The sequence below is a fragment of the Prinia subflava genome, chromosome 1, assembly GCF_021018805.1.
Source record: "Prinia subflava isolate CZ2003 ecotype Zambia chromosome 1, Cam_Psub_1.2, whole genome shotgun sequence".
Lineage (NCBI taxonomy): Eukaryota > Metazoa > Chordata > Aves > Passeriformes > Cisticolidae > Prinia > Prinia subflava.
The window spans coordinates 50,936,096-50,957,021 of record NC_086247.1 but is presented as its reverse complement, the minus strand read 5'-3'; the positions used below and the strand labels follow the sequence as shown (position 1 = coordinate 50,957,021).

The following is a 20,926-nucleotide window of genomic DNA, read 5'->3' as shown; positions in this document are numbered from 1 at the left end:
TACCTTTATACGTTACATTATCTGAAGCAATTATAACAGAAAAGTCAAATCAATATTATGAATTTTTATAATGCCTTCCATCATTGCTTTCAAAACTCATTTCCAAATATTGAATCTGACAGAACTCATAAAATACAGGTGTAGCCATTCCATGCAGTTGTGGTGGATTTAATTCTATAATCCAAATATTCCTGTTTATGCATCTAATAATTTTAGTCTTTATTCAACACTCTTGCTTTTTTAAAGTGTGTGTGTAAAGAGTGTTTTAAAGCACTTCCCCAAAAACATATCCAGGACAGATCAGGAATGGAGTTTTGATGAAACAATTCCCTTACATATGACCTTCTTCTGGATGTTTAACCTGTTTCTTAACGATGTTTTGCAGGAGGGATAGTCTAACATCATTAGCCTAGGGGGTGCTGATTTAATAGGCCCCATTAAAAAAAATCCCCCATACTAGGGTATTCAGCTTCAAAAGTGTTTGTAGGCAAAAGGCCGTTCTTGGCATGATGCAGCATCTACTAATTTTCCTCATTAGACCACTCCTCAGGCACCTACTTTTTTGTTCGTGTGCTACCAGATCTGGGCAATTTATCTGCTGGGGGTGTTCAACTTTGGTTTTCTGTTGATTTGCAGACTTTCAAGCTGTCCTCCATGTCCTCTGCTACTGTTCCTAGATTCACTAATGATGCACAGAGGAAAGACTCCTGGAATTAGCCACTGTGGGATTCTGGGGCAACAGATGCTCTGTGGTAACTCAGAGATGCTTCATAATGCAGACCTGATCTTTACAAGTAAGGGTCCGAATTTGAATTTCAGAAAGAGAAAAGCTTGTGATGGAGTGTTTGCTATGATGAGAAATAAATTCCAAGGACCAAAGTCAGCTCCTGCATGGGTTCAAAATATGAATCCCAGTCTCTACTGGTAATGAATGAACACATGCTCCATCCCCAAATGGAATCTCTGTCTTAGCACACACAGGCTGCATCAAGGATACATTTTTTCTGACTTGGACTCTTTTTTGGCTTCTTGGAAGTTTATATGATCACTTTAAATTGGAATAGCTGTAAGATCTGGAGGCTTCACATTAATTATTAACCTCAGTATCCAACTCCTATATTTTAAGATCTACAGCTCTGAAAAAGGAGACACTGCTGGCAGTAGCTATCTTGGGAGGGTTGAAATTTATTAGAAATCAAACTAATCTATACTGTCTCCTGCTCAGGAAATTGAATTCTAGGAGTTTGTGAGAGTCAACTCAGAGTTTACTGAGACTCCTAATTCACATGGATGGGGAACATTTGCATTGAGATAAGAAAAATCTGTTGATCTGTTTCTTGTTGCAAATCAAATTTAGTCCTACTGGAATCCAACCTATCATATTTAAACTAGTTAGCGGGACCTTCAAAAATGGAGAGCAGAGACTTTGTTCTTTAATGCAAGATGCAAGATTTTCTATTAAAAATAAGAGACACTCATTTTGTGCATAATTAGCCAACAGATAGTTACAATCAAAGAGTAATAACAAGTTCCCATTATTTGGTTATGGGCCTCTGCTGGCTGAGGTCCAACACTGTCAATTTTTGAGAGAGTTTTTTGTACTCATGAGCTTAATCAAAAACAAGACTCAGCTCTGTATTTGCCTCCACAAAGTCAATGGACTAAACTCATCAAAGTCATGGGGTTAAAATTAGCTCAATGTGTCTTTGTTAAATTGTTTATAATGCAAATGGTGGCTATTTGCAAAAGAAGTAACAGGGAGTCTGTAGATGGATTTGTTTCTTTGTTACCTGACTGAGCAGCTGGAAGGTTATCTCCATGAAGAAATATGATATATGACTTCTTGTGAGCCTGAAAGAAACTCTACCCTCCTATTGTGTAAACTCTTTTGCTGCCCTTTTCCAAGAAGGTGATGGACATCTTTGTGCCAGTGCTTATTAACTTTGGTTAAAAACATTATTAAAAGCTCACAGAGGCACTTTATTCCAGCTAGCACAATAAGCTCTAAATAAATAAAACTGGTTATTCCATCTGAAGTCAGCAATTTCAGCATTTGTTCTGCCTAACACCTGCTGGAGGAAGGTAGAGCTGAACTTCAGTGAGGGATGGCTGGGGCAGCTGTCTCTGGGAAGTGAGGAATGGCTGTAACCCCTGCAAGCCATGGATGACCAGGCCCAGTCTCAGGTGCCTTTGTCACAACAATTGCCTGTAGGGATCCAGTTTGCCTAGGAACAGCTTTCCACTGCCAGCAGCCCTCTGTGTGGGAGGAAGACATCTGACACTGATGTTAAGTGAACAAAGCCTTTTGAAGCAACTGAATCCCAGTGCCACAGGCATGTTCTGGGTTAAAAGCAGACAGAAAGGGAACTCAGACAAGGTTTGGGGATGGTGTATTAAGCTGTCAGCAATATCTCCATGCTCTGGCTAAACCTGTGTGAGCACTGCTCCAGCTGCTGCTGTGTTCTGTCAGCAATGAGTTAAATTCTTAGCACAGACAATGCTGAAGAGGTGAACATTTCTTGATTTCCAGCTTTGCAAACACCTTTGACCAACATCTCAAAGTGTGACAGCCTGAGAGCATATTAATGAGCAGCTACTTCCCAACAGGAACTGTAATATCAGCATTTCTTCTCCCCGTGTTGTTTCCTGCCACTATCATGAGCAGCAACACGGAGGAGCATGAGCAGCTCAAAGGTGACTTCAGCAATGTAGATGAAACCTAAAACAGCCAGGAGGGCTTTGGGATATGGAAGCAGCTATCCTAACCTTGGAATGACAGCTCTCTTTCATTTGGAGATGGGGTTGTGAATATAGCATTTATTTTTGTACCATCAGATAGAAAGGATAACATAATGTACCGGCACTTCTGCTGTTATTCTGCAAATACAAAAGTACATAAACTGAAATGACAGAGGAATTATTCTTTTGCAGTTATCCTTGATTCCTCTGTAGATGCAGAAGTGTAATGGGAAGCCATAAATGGACCTCTACAATGCCCTATTTAACCTATGGGAATCTTTCACTAGAAGAAGGGGTGGGCACACTGTGTCAGAAATTATATACAGTGATAATAATATATTAGACAGGAGATAATGAGCCTTTCAGGGATTCCTAAATGTATTACTTGTTAATTTAGGAGGTACCCTGAGTGCAACTTATGAGGTGGTACTAATTTAGAAGGTATCATGAGTAACTCTGCTTGCTAGAGGGCTGAAATGTAAATCCCACTGTGTAACAGGGAAAATGAAAATGCTCCTTCCATTAAGTCTGTGATCTGTCCTGCACTTGCCACAGGGAATAGCATAATTTAGAAAGCTGCCTTCTAGGATGTTGAACAATCATGCCTCATCAGTGAGATCTCTAGATTAAAAATGTGAACATTTTTACATTACTAGAGGGATTATTATATTTTGCTTAATATTTAATATATTTGACATCAAACTACCATGTAACGAGTATAATGTATTAAAATATCCTTCTAGTCATAATATTTCCCTGCTTTTATGTAACAGAACTCTAACTGCGTTTGTTCAATTATACTCTACAGTGGTTTGATTTATATTTTGTAGTGTCAGGCTGAGAAGAGACTTTAAAACTGACTGTCATAGTCAGTTCAGATCTATCCCTGAGTTTCCATGGATCCTGAAACAGGAAGTTATCCTTGAAGGCAGAAGAGTTTTTGTGTCCTTCCTTTAAATGTAAAACTGATGCGGCACCACCTTCCATGGAGCCAGACACACCTGCAGGCACCCAGCAGTAAGAAGCAGCACTATTTTCTGCCCTGATTAATTCCTTCCAGAACTACTGAATAGATTTTGCTATTATGCTGTTACTGCATCTTATGTCATAACACATTGTGCACCCCGGGTCCATCCCTCTTCACTGCTGCACACCTACAGCCCCCACTGTTCTCAGCAGTGCACGAAGCTGAGAGGAGCTCTTCCCTCGGTCCTGCATTGCTGGGGTGAGTACCTCATGCAAGGACACTCCCTCTCCTCCCCAAAAAAATCACCTGACAGTCATGGCAGGGCAGTTCTCAGCTTCACATCACACATGCACAACAGCTGGGCCAGTCCAAACCATGTAAGCAAATTTGTGCCTCTTTACTGGATCCTGTTGTCTTTCTTTATTCTACCTTTTTTCCTCCTGTCCTGAATTTTAGGTGAGTACCTCTCTGTGAACAGGATAATTGTTACTGCTCTCTGTAATTGTGGCTGTGCATTGTTGCTCCAGCTTCAGACTGCAGCTTCCCTTTTATAGGACTGACAGCAAAGAGTAGGAGTACATTCCACACAGGTGAAAGGGAGGGAGGCAGACATATTTTTACAGCAGAGAGGGAGAACTCGACATAAATCTCACTGTCTACAGCACATGGTAAAATCTGGTGCTAGACGACAGAATCTGTTCTTGTTTTATGTGTTTCTAAATTATTCTGTAGCAATATGACAACAGGGGTACAAAATTCCTCACTTCCAAAGTAACAGGGACAGTGAATTTATGGGGGGCTTCCTGGGAAACAGGAGGGGATCTCTGGAAAATGTCAAGAAAGAACAGGACTTGTTATTTCTTCATGGTGGTGCACTTTAACATTGCCTTTAACATTGCAATAGCCCTTCAGGAGCTGGTTAAGATAAATGTCCATCTAGAATCATATTGGAAACAGGATTTAGGAGGCACAGGCACACAGAAAAATGCCACTCAGTCCCAAGTAAATTGTGCTCTTTAGACTGGTTGCTCCTTACTGAGGTTTGTTCTGAAGTTTTCTTTTTTTTTTTTTTTTTTTGTTATCCCTCTGTGTAGTTAATGAAAAGAGGCCTCTGCTTATGATTAACTTGATTTGGATGCCAAATCCAGAAAAGGAGGGTTGAACTGGCATCAGTCAAGCAGTCAACTTTAATTAAAAAAATGTTGAAACTTGTTAATAGGAAACAAATAGATAAAACAAAAACAAAAAGGGAAAGAGAGTGGGTAGCAACAGGAAAGAGACAGCATAATCAAAATAAAATAGACAAATGAAAGGAAAAAGCAGTAAAATTAATGGGAAAATGCAGATAGCTAGTACAGAAGAAACTGTACATCAATTCTCCTGGCTTCTTACTACTGTGATGAAATGTCTGGCAACATCCTCTAGAGTCATAATCCTTTCCCATTTGTCCTCCTTGTATTTTTTAATTATCTGATATTTTAAAATATTTGATTCCTTATATCAACAGTGGCAAGGCAACTGTGGAGCTTTTCTGCCATGCATTTGTTGTTGAATATGCACACAAACCTAAGTCCTCCTCAGCACAGCCAGCTGCTGGTTTGGGGAGTACAAGAGAGGAAGGACTGTTGGGACAGTTTGGTGATCATCACCCTGGCAACACTGGGAAGAGAAAACGATGCTTGTCTTTATCCAAATCTAGACTGTGCTAAATTGATGTAAATGGGAAAATGACTTACTGAGAAAAGCTATTAGCTTCATGGAGAAGTCTTAAAATGTCAGTGCTTTGCAACATATTAGCCTTGCTAAAGAACATTAAATAGCCTCTCTAATGGACACCTGAGACATCAGGAAGAATTCTGAGTGAATTTCCACATTGTCCCCTAAGGCTGGTCCCGATGAGGATTTGGACATGCTGGATGAATTTTCTCACCCATACACTCTAATATCTGCATGCCAGTCTAAGAAAGATGAAACATCTTAACTGCTGTAAATTCATAACTTTGAGCCAAATGATAAATAAATTAAATCAATGTCTGACATGAGCTTTGTGAAACGTAAAATTCACTGGTTCTAACGAAGAACATTAATTACCTTTCTGTTTTCCAGTCTCTGGGGCATCATTTAGAACAGGGCAACATTTGTTCCTCCAAGTGGGACTAGAAAATGTACTATCTGAAATCTGTGAGATATTGACTTTGTGTTTTTACATAGTATAAGAAGAAGCTACGTAGACTCATAGACTATTATATTTGCTTATCCAAATAAAATGTGGATATTGAAGAGCAGGGTTAAAAGACATACATCAGCCTTTTACAATCACCTTCTAAAGTTCTTCTGAAGTTCAATAAAATTTTGAATCAACTGTCTCTAGGAGCAGCCCAGACAACTGAGGGTGAAAATTCCATTTAAGCCTCCTACAAACATCCAAGCCAAAATGGACTCCAGAAGCATTGAGATATATACATTTTTCTTAGACAAGCAGACTGTGTAGAATTCAACTTCTTCTTTTATGAGATAAAGAATGCATTTCAAATTGTTGACTGTGAGAGCTACCAAGCTTTTAGGGACAGAAAATGAATGTGTCTTCTTGTATGATTATTGATCAATTAAAAAAAAGACCAAATGTGAATTCTTCCATACTTTAAATCCCCACATTGACTGATAAAAATGCCACAGAAGCTTGTGATATCTAATGGTAAAAAACACGGAGGAAAACTGGGGTTTAAGTAATTTGAAAGCAACATAATTAACCATCATATGTTTTAAGTCCTGTTTAGATGCTAAATTATCAGCATTTTATTTGCTGCAGAATATTAGAATTTGCTGCAGCTACTTCTCAGTTATACTGAGACATATATACTCTTCATATACTCTTCATATACTACATTGCAAAGCATGGAAATGATCTCCCAAATACCTACAAACATACACACACAAAAAAGCACACACACACATGCTCAGAGAGATTTCATTTAATGAATTGAACTCAAAGTTAGTATTTTTATGGCTTCATTTTCAGGTAGATAGAACACCCAAATGCCATTCTTATTTTGAAACTGGAAAGAGAACATAGGTCTGGTGAAAGATATAGAGGACTCTTGTGCATAGCAATAGCTTCACACATGGTTGAATGAATTTCCCAAAGTGGAAGTTTTATTCTTCTGTATTCTTCAGCTCTCCTATCAGTGCCATTCACAGGACACTAGATTGCTTTACAGATTCTTTGTTTACACAAACAATTTAGGAACTACTAATAGCCTGTGTTGTTCCCTGTAGTGAAAGTATGTATACATGCATGGGCCAGTACAGAAACCTATATAGAAATACAAAGCCTTGCATTATGTTAAAAAAAAAAAAAAAAAAAAAAAAAAAAAAAAAAAAAAAAAAAAAAAAGTACAAAGAACAAGTAAGGAAAGTACAATGATAATAACTATGTTTTCTAGGTAGAAGCAAATTTTTACTGCAACAGTTTTGCTGTTACTCACTTAGTTGTTTCTTTTAGCTGATTTTGGAATGATGTTTCTAAAAAATACAAGAATTCTTTTAAATGTGTCCTGCTTACACCTGTTTTGAGGTGGAACATTTTAACAGCTAGGGAGAATGGATTTTCTGACATCAAAAGCATCTTTCACAGGGCATTGTAGCTGTGTTGTTTCTCTGATACATGCCAGCAAATCTGAATGTTATACTATGCTGAGAGATGGTGCTTTATGCCCTCTGCACACATGCTGCAGAGGCAAAGAAGGCCAGGCAAAGGAAGGCAATTGGTACCCTACAGCTTCACTGACCTTACTTCACACGCTTAAATTAGTCTGCAGATGACCTGGAGCCCTCTGTATCCATCTCCCTCTATCAACCATGGAAACAGTGTCTGGAGAATAACCACTGCCTATACCTTGAAGGCAAGTGCATAAAGCGGGTGTTGTGAGCATGACACCAGTTTTGGGTATGTCATTGGTCCTGTCACCAGTGGTTCTAGAGTCTGTCAGGCTCCTCTATCTTTCACCCCTTGCATGGAGGGTGAGAGATAAGACCCTCTGTACATTTTGACACCTGGCAACACTGCCTTTGCAGGAGGAGAAAAGCAATTCATTGCTTCTGTGGAGACACCAATGATGCAAAGGCTGGAGAGGAGGAAGAAAATGAAGCAATATATATTTCCCTCAGAGAGTTGCATCAAAATAGTAATTTTTGGTTTTTAATGTCTTGGAAGTGAAAATTAAAAGCAGACTATCCATCGATGAATTTATGGTATCTGAAACTCCTCTGAGCCCAAGGAAAACATAAAGCTCTGCCCTTTGGTCTTCTTTTCACTCTGCCTGGGTAGGCTCACTTTATGAGGCAACATAATTTGCAGTGACCTTTTCTGAAGCTGTTGATACACTTCCTGCTTTGCTGGAAATCAACTTTTTAGCCATGCATGATGCGACTCCACATACATTGGAGTATAAATTTCAGGTTTTGTCATTAAACCCTGCAAAATAATCCTGTGCTGTAGGTGGGGCAGGGTCCCCTGTACTGGCCATTCTGTACTGGGCCAGGATGCTATTGGTTCTGCTGGGCAGTGCTGAGGGATGGTTTTTGAAGGCTAGTTGGCTTTTGTTGCAGATAAATGCATGGAATCAGTGAGGGAGGGTCATCTTTTAAAATTATTATTCTGCCTCTTACTTGTACAGAGGAATGATCAGGCAATTTTATAAAAGGATTTTCAGACATACTCCATATGTGCATATTAAAGTCTACCTCTGTACCAATATATCTAAAGTCTTTTTCCCATTTAAACATTTACTGAGTTCTTAAATCTGGGGTTTGCCACATATAAAATGGGAAAAGTATACATTGTCATATAAATACAACTCCTTCCAGAATCAGAATTTTCCTTCATCTGTAGCCATTTCAAGATTTCAGCTCCCATGTGTGAGAATGGCAGAAGAACATGAAACATAATAATACACGTGGGTTTTTAATATTTCATGCGTTATTATATATTGTTATTTTTACAGAATTCTTTTCATGCATACTAATTACAACTGTGCCAGGCAGTTTGAAACACTCATTGAATTACTCAAGAACTGCTGTCTAAAGGCTGTGCAGCCAATTTATCTTTGAAATTTGGTGAAATCATAATGGCTAGATGATTCGTTTATTTTTCCTTCCTTCCTTCCTTCCTTCCTTCCTTCCTTCCTTCCTTCCTTCCTTCCTTCCTTCCTTCCTTCCTTCCTTCCTGCCTTCCTGCCTTCCTGCCTTCCTGCCTTCCTGCCTTCCTGCCTTCCTGCCTTCCTGCCTTCCTGCCTTCCTTCCGTCCTGCCTTCCGTCCTTTCTGCCTTCCGCACCTTCCTTCCTTCCTTCCTTCTTCCATTTCTCACATGATGAAAACCCTTGAGGGGTTTTTTTTCCATTTTTTAAAGAAATAAGCTGAAATCAATGATTTTTCTACTTGCAGAGCTTTTATACTGTGTTTTTTTTGTTTTTTCAAGTAATGTGCTGGCCTAGTGAAGTAAATAACAAGTCCAAATTTCTCCAGAGTCAATGTAATATCTTTTAGATTTCTCTTCCTTCACTGATTTAATATTATTAACTGAAAGACCTGGTTTCCTGAAGCCTAATAAGAAATTATTTCATTTATATTCCAAAAGGTTTAATCTGCAGAATGCATATTCTTATAGTAAAATGACTAGAAACTGTTCTTTATGTTGACAAAAAAAGAGGATTTTGATGGAAATGAAAAAAAAAAGTATGCAGAAAATATTGGCAAGTTGGCCAAAATAAAAAGTTGACATAGTTTTCATCCAGATTAACAATTATAAATTTTTAAATCTGAATTTCAAGATGTTTCAATTGGACTCTGAAAAACTCTGTTTTGAAATGCCGCTTCAGTCCACATCTTGGAAAATTTCCCTCTCTTGGAAATTGGTCTTTGTGGGTCCTTGCTGCTTTGCTCACGTAACAGACGGGTGTTCCTGGCCAGGTGATGTGCCCGTGGGTGCCCCAAGTGGCTGCTGGGACAAGGCAGTGCATTTGGGAATTCACCAGTCACCTAAGTGGCGTTCAGAATTTGAACATGAGCCACAGCAGTAGGTACAAGACATTTCAGCAGTAACTTCCAGTCAGATATCACAGCAGTACTTCAGAATTTTTTTCTTTCGGTCAAAGGCTGAATCATTAACTTTGGTTCGGCCAAAAGCTTGAAATCTTCCAGTTTTCAAAGGCTTTGCTTGTTGACTAGACTTTAAAGTTTACACAGAATGCAGCTTCCTTCTCAATTTAAAATAAAAATAGGTGGAGCCTTTTCACCAGATCTGACCAAATGTATGACCAGTGTAATTAATGACAGCTGAGAAGCAAATTCTATAGCCTTATTGTATATTACATTTATACCAACCAACCTGACCCCCGACTATATTCTTTTTACTTTGTTCTTGTTTTTTGCCCTTTCTTCTGTCCACCTCAAGAGTTTTCTAAGCACCTTGAGAGCTTCTTTGAGTGACAGCCATAGAAAAGCCACTGTGCCAGAAAAGGATCCTTTCCACGAATGGATCCCACATTTTCCATTCCTTTGAAGAACATTATCACCACAAAAAATAATAGATGCATCAGATGTTATGCTGCTGTGCGGCTTTGGATGAGAAAACTCCAGTGCTTACCAGAAACAAGGGTAATATTCTGCATATAGTTCTCTGAAAGGTTATAAAATTAAAATTGTACCATTTGATATACCCTGAAGTGGTACTGTTGTCATATATGATGAGATATGACTACAGGCCCTGCAGCCTTTCAGTTCCTTTTTTCCCTGTCATCTGCACAGCTAATATCAGATGACAAGGCTGAGATCCACCAATTCTTTTCTAATGCCCTGCTCAAAACTAGAGCCAGCAACGTGACATTACACATTCCAACTCCCTCCCCTGCCCTTGCTTGCTTCTTCTATCTTGCTCCCACTCAGATGCAAATACATATGTCATTATTTGCCTTTCATGCATATTTCTGTACAATAACAGTGGTATACAGTCTTTTCTTTTTACAAGAAGAATTCAGAACACTACCCTCAGTCATGTGAGGTAATTTTCTCTATCTCTGAGAAAGGTATTTATAGGAGCCTTGACTAAGGAATGGAAAAAATTCTAAAGAAGATCAGTAGAAATTATTTTCTCAATGGTAGAATCTGAATTATACATTAAAGCACCATTTATTCAATCAATTTTATTATTCTGTTTAAAAAGGCAGTCACTTTTATGTGTTTCGTGTGCTTGCAAAGGTTTATTAGCCTGAGTAAAAGGTCATTATTATTCAATTGAATAATTTAATTTTAAATTATTGGTATTGCACTTCATATTATAACTGCTTTTGCAGATGCATTTGATTATGTCAAATTCTCCTTTTAATTCTCTGTCTGGAGATCATTTTCTTGAATCGTTCACTGTTTCTCACCCTCATAGTGATATCCTAATGAACACACAGAGTGCAGCCTCATATCCTCCATGTAAATTACTGTGCATACCTCCTCTAGTCAGATCATATCAGAGGCTATCCGGTGTCATATAATCCTGGATACTGACATGTGGAAAATCTTTTCAGGTGATTAATGCCACAGGCATCTAATTTTCCTGCAAAGCAATATTGCAGTGTTTACATGAATGCCAGATTTAGAGATATGAAATGGGCATTTTGAAAAATTAATAATCTGGCCCTAATCCCCTCCAAGAATTATCTGTTGGTATTTCTAAAAATAATTGCAGCTTTATTCCTTGTCACTAATAGAATCACATATTAGTTTGTCAGATGTATTGTTCATCAAAAACTTGGAATTTTGCACGGGTGAAATAAATACATGTAAAGCTACACATAAAATACCTTTGCATTTGAAACATATACTAAGTAACAAAAATTCACAAAATATTTGTTTTATTGCTTTGTTTTCTTAATGCTTGAGCAAAAATACCCTTCAAAATTGTTTCATGTTTGCTAGAAACATAAGATTTGTTTTTGACTGCACACTTGGAGACTGTGATTTCTGGGCCTAACAATTAAATTCTCAGTTAAGATAAAAAATCATACACAAATCAATCCAACATAATAAAATATCAGGGCAGGCAGTCCTGGAGTGGAATATCCTGTGAGCACAAATTCCTCACTGCTAGCATTCAATACCACACTGACAATGTCAGTGTGGCCAAAGATGATGCGTTTACTCACATGTACCTATGAATTACATATTTGTCTGCTGTTATCAGGCTGCTCCTACCTCTGCTGAGGAGCTTTTCCCTCAGCCAGGCATTGTCCATTAACTTCACTAGAAGCAGAATCGGTCTTTCATAGCCTTTCATAATTTTGAACAAATTATGTCTTAGAAAGTAATAGATTCTTGAGATTTGACATAAGAAGCACTTTGAAAATGGCTTTGAATACTCATAATTAGCTCAAGAATTACAGTCTCATTCCTCTCTTGCACTGCCATCACAAGCATTTATCTCAACTGATTTCAACAGAGCTGCTTCTGTTTTACACTGGTGTGAGGGAACAAAAAAACCCAAGTTGCATAAATTGTTAACAGTTCTTTCATACTGCCTCTTTATTACCAGATAAAACTTTGATGAAGGACATTCACAGAAGATCAATATGAGAAACCACATAAGACCTGACTTATAAGCTACTGGCTGATACTGAAAATCCCAGAAATAACTATTTGTTTTTGAGGCTCTTACTTAAGGTGAAGACTGGGTTGATGCTGCTTTTCCTGAAAGAAATATTTCACCTTTAGGAGACGTACTGCCTCCTGAGCAAAGTCACTCCATAGTTTGGATTGCAGGGATACAGGAAAGGGAACGGAGAGCAGTTGTACATCTAGAAATGAGCAGCTCCATCCTGTATGTGAGGGAAGAAGCCACAGTCCTTTCTCTGCTTTGTGCAGTTGCTGCTCCCCGCTGATGTGAAGCACTGCTGTTAGCATCCTAGGAGGCTCCATGTGAAGGGCTGCTTGTCTCACCAGGGGAATTAGGAGCTCTGGGGAAGTTTGGGATCTACTTCCAAAGAACTGGCAAACTGCCTCATCACTGGCAATCTCTATCTGTAATTTATACAGGCCAGAGCACAGCTGTGAGGTAAACAACAAGTGGTATTAAACTGACCATTAATATATTGTCTGTGAGCTAATATAGCTCAGGATATATTCACTGCCAAAAACAAACATTTTCCTTGAGATTCACTTAGATAGCAGTGTTTGTTCATGTCAGGGTTTACCTGCGTATGGAGAAGTGAGCAGGAGATGCATTTGCAATCACAAAGTCTAATTTATATTAATATTTCTCCAGCCTAATAGCTGTCAAATACACATTTCTGCATGTCTGGCATCTGCTTTAATTTGTTTCTGTCAAATGAAGAGCAAATATTTTATCATAAGTTTGTTGTTGTATTTTTTTTCTAAAAAAAACCCCAAGTAGCACAACAGTGAAGGTTACAGAGGTGGCTATTTTTAGAAAGCTTGCTCTTCACACACTTAATCAAGACCATCATACTTTACTTGCTTTCCTCCATCTGCTACCAAAGCCATCCACAGCCTTCAAAATCCAAGCATTACGAAGTGGAAATGCCTGTGCAGGAAAGCTCCCTGACGTGATTCAGTCTTGATGACAGATGTCATCCCAAGCTCGGCGGAAGCTCAGCTGTGCTCCTTTTTGTCCCTGAGGTAGCTGAAGAGGACATCCAGCCCCCCCTCGACGACCTCGGGCAGGGGCCGGGACAGGGGGTTGTGGGCGATGTGGAGGCCTTTGTCCATGGGGTTCCAGGCAATGCGGCGCAGCCGGCGCAGCAGGTACAGGTCGTCTGGGAGGGTCTGGATGGCATTGTAGTCGGCGTTCAGCAGCTCCAGAGTGCTGATGTAGCACAGGGACCGCGGCAGGCTGCGAATGTTGTTATTTTCCACGATAAAGATCTGCAGATTGACCAGGTACTGGATACTCTCTGCGATGTTTTCCAGCTTGTTGGACCCTAGGTGCAAGAAGTCTAAGCTTCTCAGGGCGAAAATGCAGAGGGGAATTTGCACAAAGCGGTTGTTGCTGAGGTTCAGTTTCCTCAAACTTGTCAGGTCGGTGAAGCTCAAGGGGAGTTGTGAGATGCAGTTGTGTGAGAGGCTCAGAACCTCCAGCTTCCTGCACAAGCTGAGCTCTGCTGGCACTTCTTTCAGGCAATTCATATTGACGAACAAGACCTTCAGGTTCCTCAGCAGCCCGATCTCCTTAGGCAGGCACTTGAGGCAGTTGCCGCCCAAGTTCAGCACTACCAGCCTGTCCAGCTTCCCCAGCGAAGGAGGAATCACCACCAGCTGGTTGCGTGAAAGGTTCAGCTTCTGCACCTCATGCAGTCCCCACAAGAAGTCAGGCGTGCTGGTCATCCCTTTCATGATGAGGCTCAAGCTGACATATCGCAACCCCCGTTTCAGCAGTGACTTGGGCTCTCTCCCCGCAAGAAGGGCGTCCTCCCAGGCAGGCAGCTTCGGGCCTTTCCTAAGGAAAACCATGCTCCTTCGCTCCTCGTTCTTCGAGTGCTCAGTTCCCATAACACTCTGGTTCACTCCTGAGAGAACTGAGGTTTTATTCCCTTGCAATATGCAAATGCCAACAGGGGATGACAGCCTGCAGGAGGTGGGAAAGTCAAAGCAAGGAGACAAGGAGGAGCTTGTGAAGTGCATCTCAGTCCACCGGAACAGTTTCCATAGCTGCCGAGGGAAAGTTTCACTTTTGGGGGCTTATGTTGATCTTGGTGCACAGTCTGTAATGAAACACTTGCTCCTGACTTGTGAGCAAACCTGTTCAATTCAAACTGAATGCCACAAGACAGCTGTCACTGTCATTTGGCCTGGGCTTTATTGGAGAGATATGTGTCTTCACTGCAAAAAGGTCACAAGGATGCTGTATATAACTTCACCATGTCAGCTTTCTTGGCTATCTGGTACATACCATGGCTGCAGGACAATTAGCAAGAGTGATTTCAAAAAAGACAAACAAGCAAGCTAAAGAAGGAAACAAGCAAAGAAGCCATAATTTCAGTTCAGATTTAAAGGATGTTTTCATAATCACTTTTATTTTGGTTCCTGATTTCTCTGAAGTAGTTACCAGAAAATTTTGCATGCTGCAAAAACACTGATAAGGACTTTTTATGTCGGGCCTTGTTTTCTGCTAAGTTAAAAAATAATAATGTTCACACAAAGTTCTAGCTTTTGTATGTCTTTTGCAATGAGGATTGGCCTCTTTCTCTTCAGAAAGGGTGCCAAATTCACTGCAGTAGTGACATTTTGCAGTAGTATCTGTGCCCACTTGGATAATTTCTTGCTACCCACGGCACCAAGTGTTAGCAGTCATACCACACAGTTCTAATCAAATTACTCTGTCCTAAATGTGCTGTGCTATTTTCACATCAATCAACGAGATTTTTGGGGTCCGATTCTTTTGTACTCTAGAAAATGGAGCCTCTTGATGTCCCTTTTCTTGTGAACATTTATGTCTTTCTGGGATATTCTAGGGTACAGGGGGACTAGCAGTCAAATAGCTTGAACTATAAATGACATTTAGATCCAATACAGAGGGGCTGCTGGAAGAGGAAAGAAGCAGTGATCAGTATAATAATACCCAACAACAGCTGAAGTGAACTCTGCTGGTGAAAGAAATTTGTATTGCTACAGGAATACAAATGCAGTGAGTTTAAACTCAAAGGGACCAAAAATAGGATCTGCAAAAACTTCAGGTTTCATCTAAACTAGGTGAAAATTGCAACAAATAGTAAAAGACTTTCAAGGCTTTTCCTCTCCATTGAATCCATGGTGATGAAGATGTGTTGCTGCCTTCTGAGAGATTTGGTGATGAGTGTACCCTCCCTTACCATCTCATTTCAGAGATCCTCACCTGAAAACGTTGTGTTAGCTCAGATGCTAAAGGATTATGCAGAAACTGCAGCTGGAAGTCAAAGCACTCCAGCAACCACTTTGGAGTCAATCCCCACAGTCCCTTCCTACTGCCAAGCACCACTCATCACTCTCCTTTGAGCTTTGGATCCTTCACAGAGCTGCATCTGCTCGGGAAGAGAGGGCAGACGGGGCATTCCTGGAGCTGTGTCTGAGAGTGGGGTCCTGCAGGTCCTGCACCAGTCAGGACCACAGGGAGCAGTGTGAGTCGGTGGCAAGCTGAGTGAGCCATTAAAATGTGTGTTTGAACAGGGCTGCGTGGCATAAAACCAGCTGGGGCTGAGGCAGAAATATTGCATTCTCTGGAGTGCCTGGGTGAGCCTGAAAAAGGCTGAGGCCAGTTGTATCTGGTTAGAGTGAGTTGGCATCCTGTGAGTCACAGATCCCTCCCTCACAAGCACTTTTTGCCAGTATTTGTCAGTTTACAAGCAAATGTTATACTAATTGCCATTGCAGCCATACTGACTCAGAGTTCTTGTTAACCATCATCCCCACACCCTGCCCAGAGTGGCAGAGGTAACTCTGACACTGCAGGCAGAGGAGATGCTCAAGGGGAAGAGGAAACCCAGTGGCTTGGGCAAGACCGGACCTTGCATGATGGGGGCCTAAAATGTGGCCCCTCATCCCAAATGGGTGGAGAAATGAAGGGATGAACTCCTCATGAGCTCTGCCTTTGGGTTGTCTGTCCAGCTGCTGTTAAAATGCAGTTATTATCAGAGAGCATCCATGGATCTCAACACGGCATTTTGCTTCTGCAGTGCCAAATGCAAAGGGAAGAAAATGGCTTTTTAGAGACCACTTGTAAAATTAGAAATTTTTCTTCCTTTTAGTCTCACTTCTGAAATGAGGAAGCTGCCTCAGAGAATCTGCCAGAATCTGCCAGAGACTGGCTTTGCTCCCTGGGGCTGGGCTCCCACCTGTAATCATGGCTCCATGGTCACTGCAGAGCTGTTTCTTCCTCAGGTCACTTTTAGTAACAGATGAAAACAAAACAAAAGGAAGCACAGTCTCCCTTGTAGCCACTGCCTCCCCTCATGGCTGGCCAGATATTTTTGCATAAGAACATTTTTCCTCCCTCCAAAACACACTGGAGTTCACTGCCTGGGGACCTGGCAGTGCCTGCTGTGGCTTCTCACCACAGAAATCCTCATTTCCTAACAGCGTGACTCAGCCAAAGTGCTCTGCATACTTTCCTGGCTTTGCATCACACTGTCCATTTGAAACTCAGCCTGTGATACAGCCCAGCAGAGTCTGGGCTGGGCTGTTGCTGGAAAGCTTCACCGGGGGATCTCTATCAAAGAAAAATGCTTGCTCTGCTTCAGCCTCACAGCATCTCCTGCTGTATCTCCACTGCCTGCCAGACATCAAGCAGCAGCAAAAGGGATTTAAAAAAGAAATTCCACATCTGCAGCTCTCATTGTCCAGTTCCCTTCCTGCCTCTGTGAGTATCATAACCACTGTGTGACACAAACAACAAAAAAAGACAAACCATTTCCTATTCTTTGTTCTCCAACAGAAAAACAGGCTATTGAGTATGCTTGCAGTTGTGGAAATGGGAAACTCTTAGGTAACCAAATCAAATTTTTCTTGAAATTGAGATAATAAAACCACAGTGGCCTCATCTGGACATCTCAGGAACTAAAATTCTGTACAAAAACAGTCCCTTGTCTGTTTGTGTCCTGGACTGGCTTTCTTCAAACACTTTTCAGTTCCCTTTTTTCTGTGTTGCCTGCTGCCCTGCCCTGGCCCTTGCTGTGCTGGGCTGTGGGTATGGACCCATTCCTTTGGAATGCTCTCAGGCAGCACTGACCTGCCTGGCAGAAAGAAGAAATGAATTTCATGCATGCAGGTTTGGAAGCCCAAATTGGTGGGCTTTACATGACGCAGTGTACTTGAAAATCACTTTGTACATTAAACAAAAATGTTAATGTGCAAGGGAAAAAAATAACCCAAATCTTGTTGAAGAACTTTGTAGTCTAACTAATATAATAAAAGAAACTGCATTATTAGCAATGATAAAAAAACTGGTAAGCTGACAAAAATGACAAGCTATATTTTCTGACATTCTTTGACAATGCAAATTATTAGATTTTTTTTCTTAAGGAATCAGGATTGTCAGTCCTAAAAAAAATCTGAAAATGAGTTCACAAAAGACCTGGAATTTTAAAGTCTATTATCTATGGGATCTTTTATTTGTCTTCAGGTTTTGAGTCTTTAGAATGCACTTGGGATATATTTTCTAGCTTTTTTTTCTGCATCCAGGCAGGACTTGCCATAAAACCAATTGTAATGGTTTTAAGTTGAGATCATCACATAATTATTTTTCTGTAGGATTTGAGCTTTTAATGAAATATCTGATAGCATCAGGCTTTTAATGAAACCATAGCTATTTTGACACACGGAGTTTAAATTTTGTTTTGCTGCAAAACCGATCCTGCCATTGTCTTTTAAATTGCTGAGCTTACAGTAGATACCTATAGATTCATTATCGTAATGCATAGGTTCATAATTTATTTTGAAACAAGTTTTATGTTCTCTATGAAGTCAAAACCTTATATAGTTCCTCTGTCTCAGTATTTTTACAAATGTATTAATATAAGAAGAAATCCTTTAAATCTTTAAGCATAACCATATCTGAAATGATGGAAAATTCACACTCTTTTGGAAGAAATTTTAATTTCATTCATTATCTAGGTCTTATAATAAACACCTGTTTAAATGAGGATGCAGAAACTATCTAATACTTCCTGTGACAGGAAGGATGGTTTGGCTAAAAAGGGTTAACTAATTTCAGGTTCAGCAGAAAACAAGCCATGCTGGAGAAATATTCATTACAAATACAGCTGCAGCTACTGAACCATCTCCTCTTCTGGTATTTCTTTCCTCTGAAGTAAATAAAGGATTTTAAAAGCAGCAGTGCCATTCAGACTGTCAGGGAAATCCTCTGGTCTTAGTGCTAAGGAAGCAAATTTTGTAGGTTTTTAACTACTTTGTAGCAGCTTGTTGATCTTGCAGCTATTCTGAAATACTAAGTCAAATTTTAATGGTAATTTGAGATTTATGAGATGTGACACAAGACAGAAACAATTCTTAAGGCAATTTCAGATTTCCTGTTAATTTGTTTTTAATTATGGTGCTGTTAACAGCTTTTAATGACTGTCTATCCCTGGAGCTTTCTTGGAATGTTTCATTAAGGTCCCATGTGGAGCTGCTGGATTGCCTGACCCATGAAGAATTGGACCTGGAGGTGAATGACTGCCTATGAAGGGGCTCATTTTGCTGCAGACCTCTTGACAGAAGACAAGCTTGAACTAAACCCAGAATGAAACAAAATGAGAGAGATTTGGGGCTGTACACATATGTAGCCTAGAAATGACAGGCTCTTCCTCCTAGTAGATAGGGACAGCAGCAACTCTTATACGACATGGAATTAGAGGAAGTTTTATTCCTTTTTTGCATGCTTGTTATAGTATTTTGAAATTTCAGCAAATACACGAGTGACCGTTTTGGCACCTCCTACTTCTGCCACAATTTCCCTGTGTGTACACAAGCCAAACAGCTGGTCTGTCTTCTGTAGTAAACAGAGGCAACCCATGATCCTGCACTGTGACATCATCCATATTCTCTGGGGAGCTCTTTCTTCTGCTGCCCATAGCAGTTCTCACCAAAACTTGCTTCCTTTAGGTCCTTGCCCACTCCTCTGCAGGAAAAGGGGTGTGTAGCACATAGATATGCCCTAGGGAACACCACCACCCTGCAGGAGTACAGAGAGGGCCCTGTCCTGCTTTATTTAGCCATCTGCACACAGCTTCCATGACTCAGCCTTCTCCTCCTCTTAAGGCTAGAGTGGTGACAGATTTTACTCCAGTTACAAATTTATCTGAAGTCATTACACCGAGGATACCATTGCAATACAGAAAGCATATGCTGCTCTATTTCTCATTGCTACATTTATGAGCAGTCACATCTACATTCATAAATGTTTGTGAAATAGCCTGTACCTGTCTGGTAGCAATATGGATGTTTGCTAAATGCCACTCAAAGTCCGTGGCTCTCTGAATAAATTTGGAAAAAAAGTTGTAACAGATTGTCCAAGTTGGACAAAGTACTCTTACTGTAATTGCTGCCACATGATCTCTGCCACAGGTACTCTTTTTCACGGAGCTTTGAAGGTCATTTTCCTACATTTTGGATACATGATAAGAAAACAAGAATTCTTGGAAAGTAGAAGAGAGAGCCTCATGGGCTCCTTGCCTAAATCTAATCTGATACAGTAAGAGATGTTTCTTGGCCTGTCTCACAGAAACAGATCATCTAACTGTCCATCACATGCCTACATGGTTGGCCTTTGGGCAGAACACTTTCCTTCCTTCCTTCCTTCCTTCCTTCCTTCCTTCCTTCCTTCCTTCCTTCCTTCCTTCCTTCCTTCCTTCCTTCCTTCCTTCCTTCCTTCCTTCCTTCCTTCCTTCCTTCCTTCCTTCCTTCCTTCCTTCCTTCCTTCCTTCCTTCCTTCCTTCCTTCCTTCCTTCCTTCCTTCCTTCCTTCCTTCCTTCCTTCCTTCCTTCCTTCCGCACCTTCCGCACCTTCCGCACCTTCCGCACCTTCCGCACCTTCCTTCCTTCCTTCCGCACCTTCCGCACCTTCCGCACCTTCCGCACCTTCCGCACCTTCCGCACCTTCCGCACCTTCCGCACCTTCCTTCCGCACCTTCCGCACCTTCCTTCCTTCCTTCCTTCCTTCCGCACCTTCCGCACCTTCCGCACCTTCCGCACCTTCCTTCCGCACCTTCCGCACCTTCCTTCCTTCCTTCCGCACCTTCCGCACCTTCCTTCCTTCCTTCCTTCCGCACCTTCCTTCCTTCCTTCCGCACCTTCCTTCCTTCCTTCCTTCCTTCCTTCCGCACCTTCCTTCCGCACCTTCCTTCCTTCCTTCCGCACCTTCCTTCCTTCCTTCCGCACCTTCCTTCCTTCCGCACCTTCCTTCCTTCCGCACCTTCCTTCCGCACCTTCCGCACCTTCCGCACCTTCCGCACCTTCCGCACCTTCCTTCCACACCTTCCTTCCACACCTTCCTTCCTTCCGCACCTTCCTTCCTTCCTTCCGCACCTTCCTTCCTTCCTTCCTTCCGCACCTTCCCTTCCCTTCCCTTCCCTTCCCTTCCCTTCCCTTCCCTTCCCTTCCCTTCCCTTCCCTTCCCTTCCCTTCCCTTCCCTTCCCTTCCCTTCCCTTCCCTTCCCTTCCCTTCCCTTCCCTTCCCTTCCCTTCCCT

General features: G+C 41.0%; 1 protein-coding gene across 1 annotated transcript; it reads right to left on the bottom strand.

The window, feature by feature from the left end:
* Positions 1–13,361: 13,361 nt before the first annotated feature.
* On the bottom strand, positions 13,362–14,390 carry LRRC30 (leucine rich repeat containing 30). The gene has a single exon (XM_063419745.1). It carries the CDS (start codon positions 14,388–14,390, stop codon positions 13,362–13,364), a length of 1,029 nt encoding a protein of 342 aa, XP_063275815.1.
* Between the last annotated feature and the right edge of the window lie 6,536 nt (positions 14,391–20,926).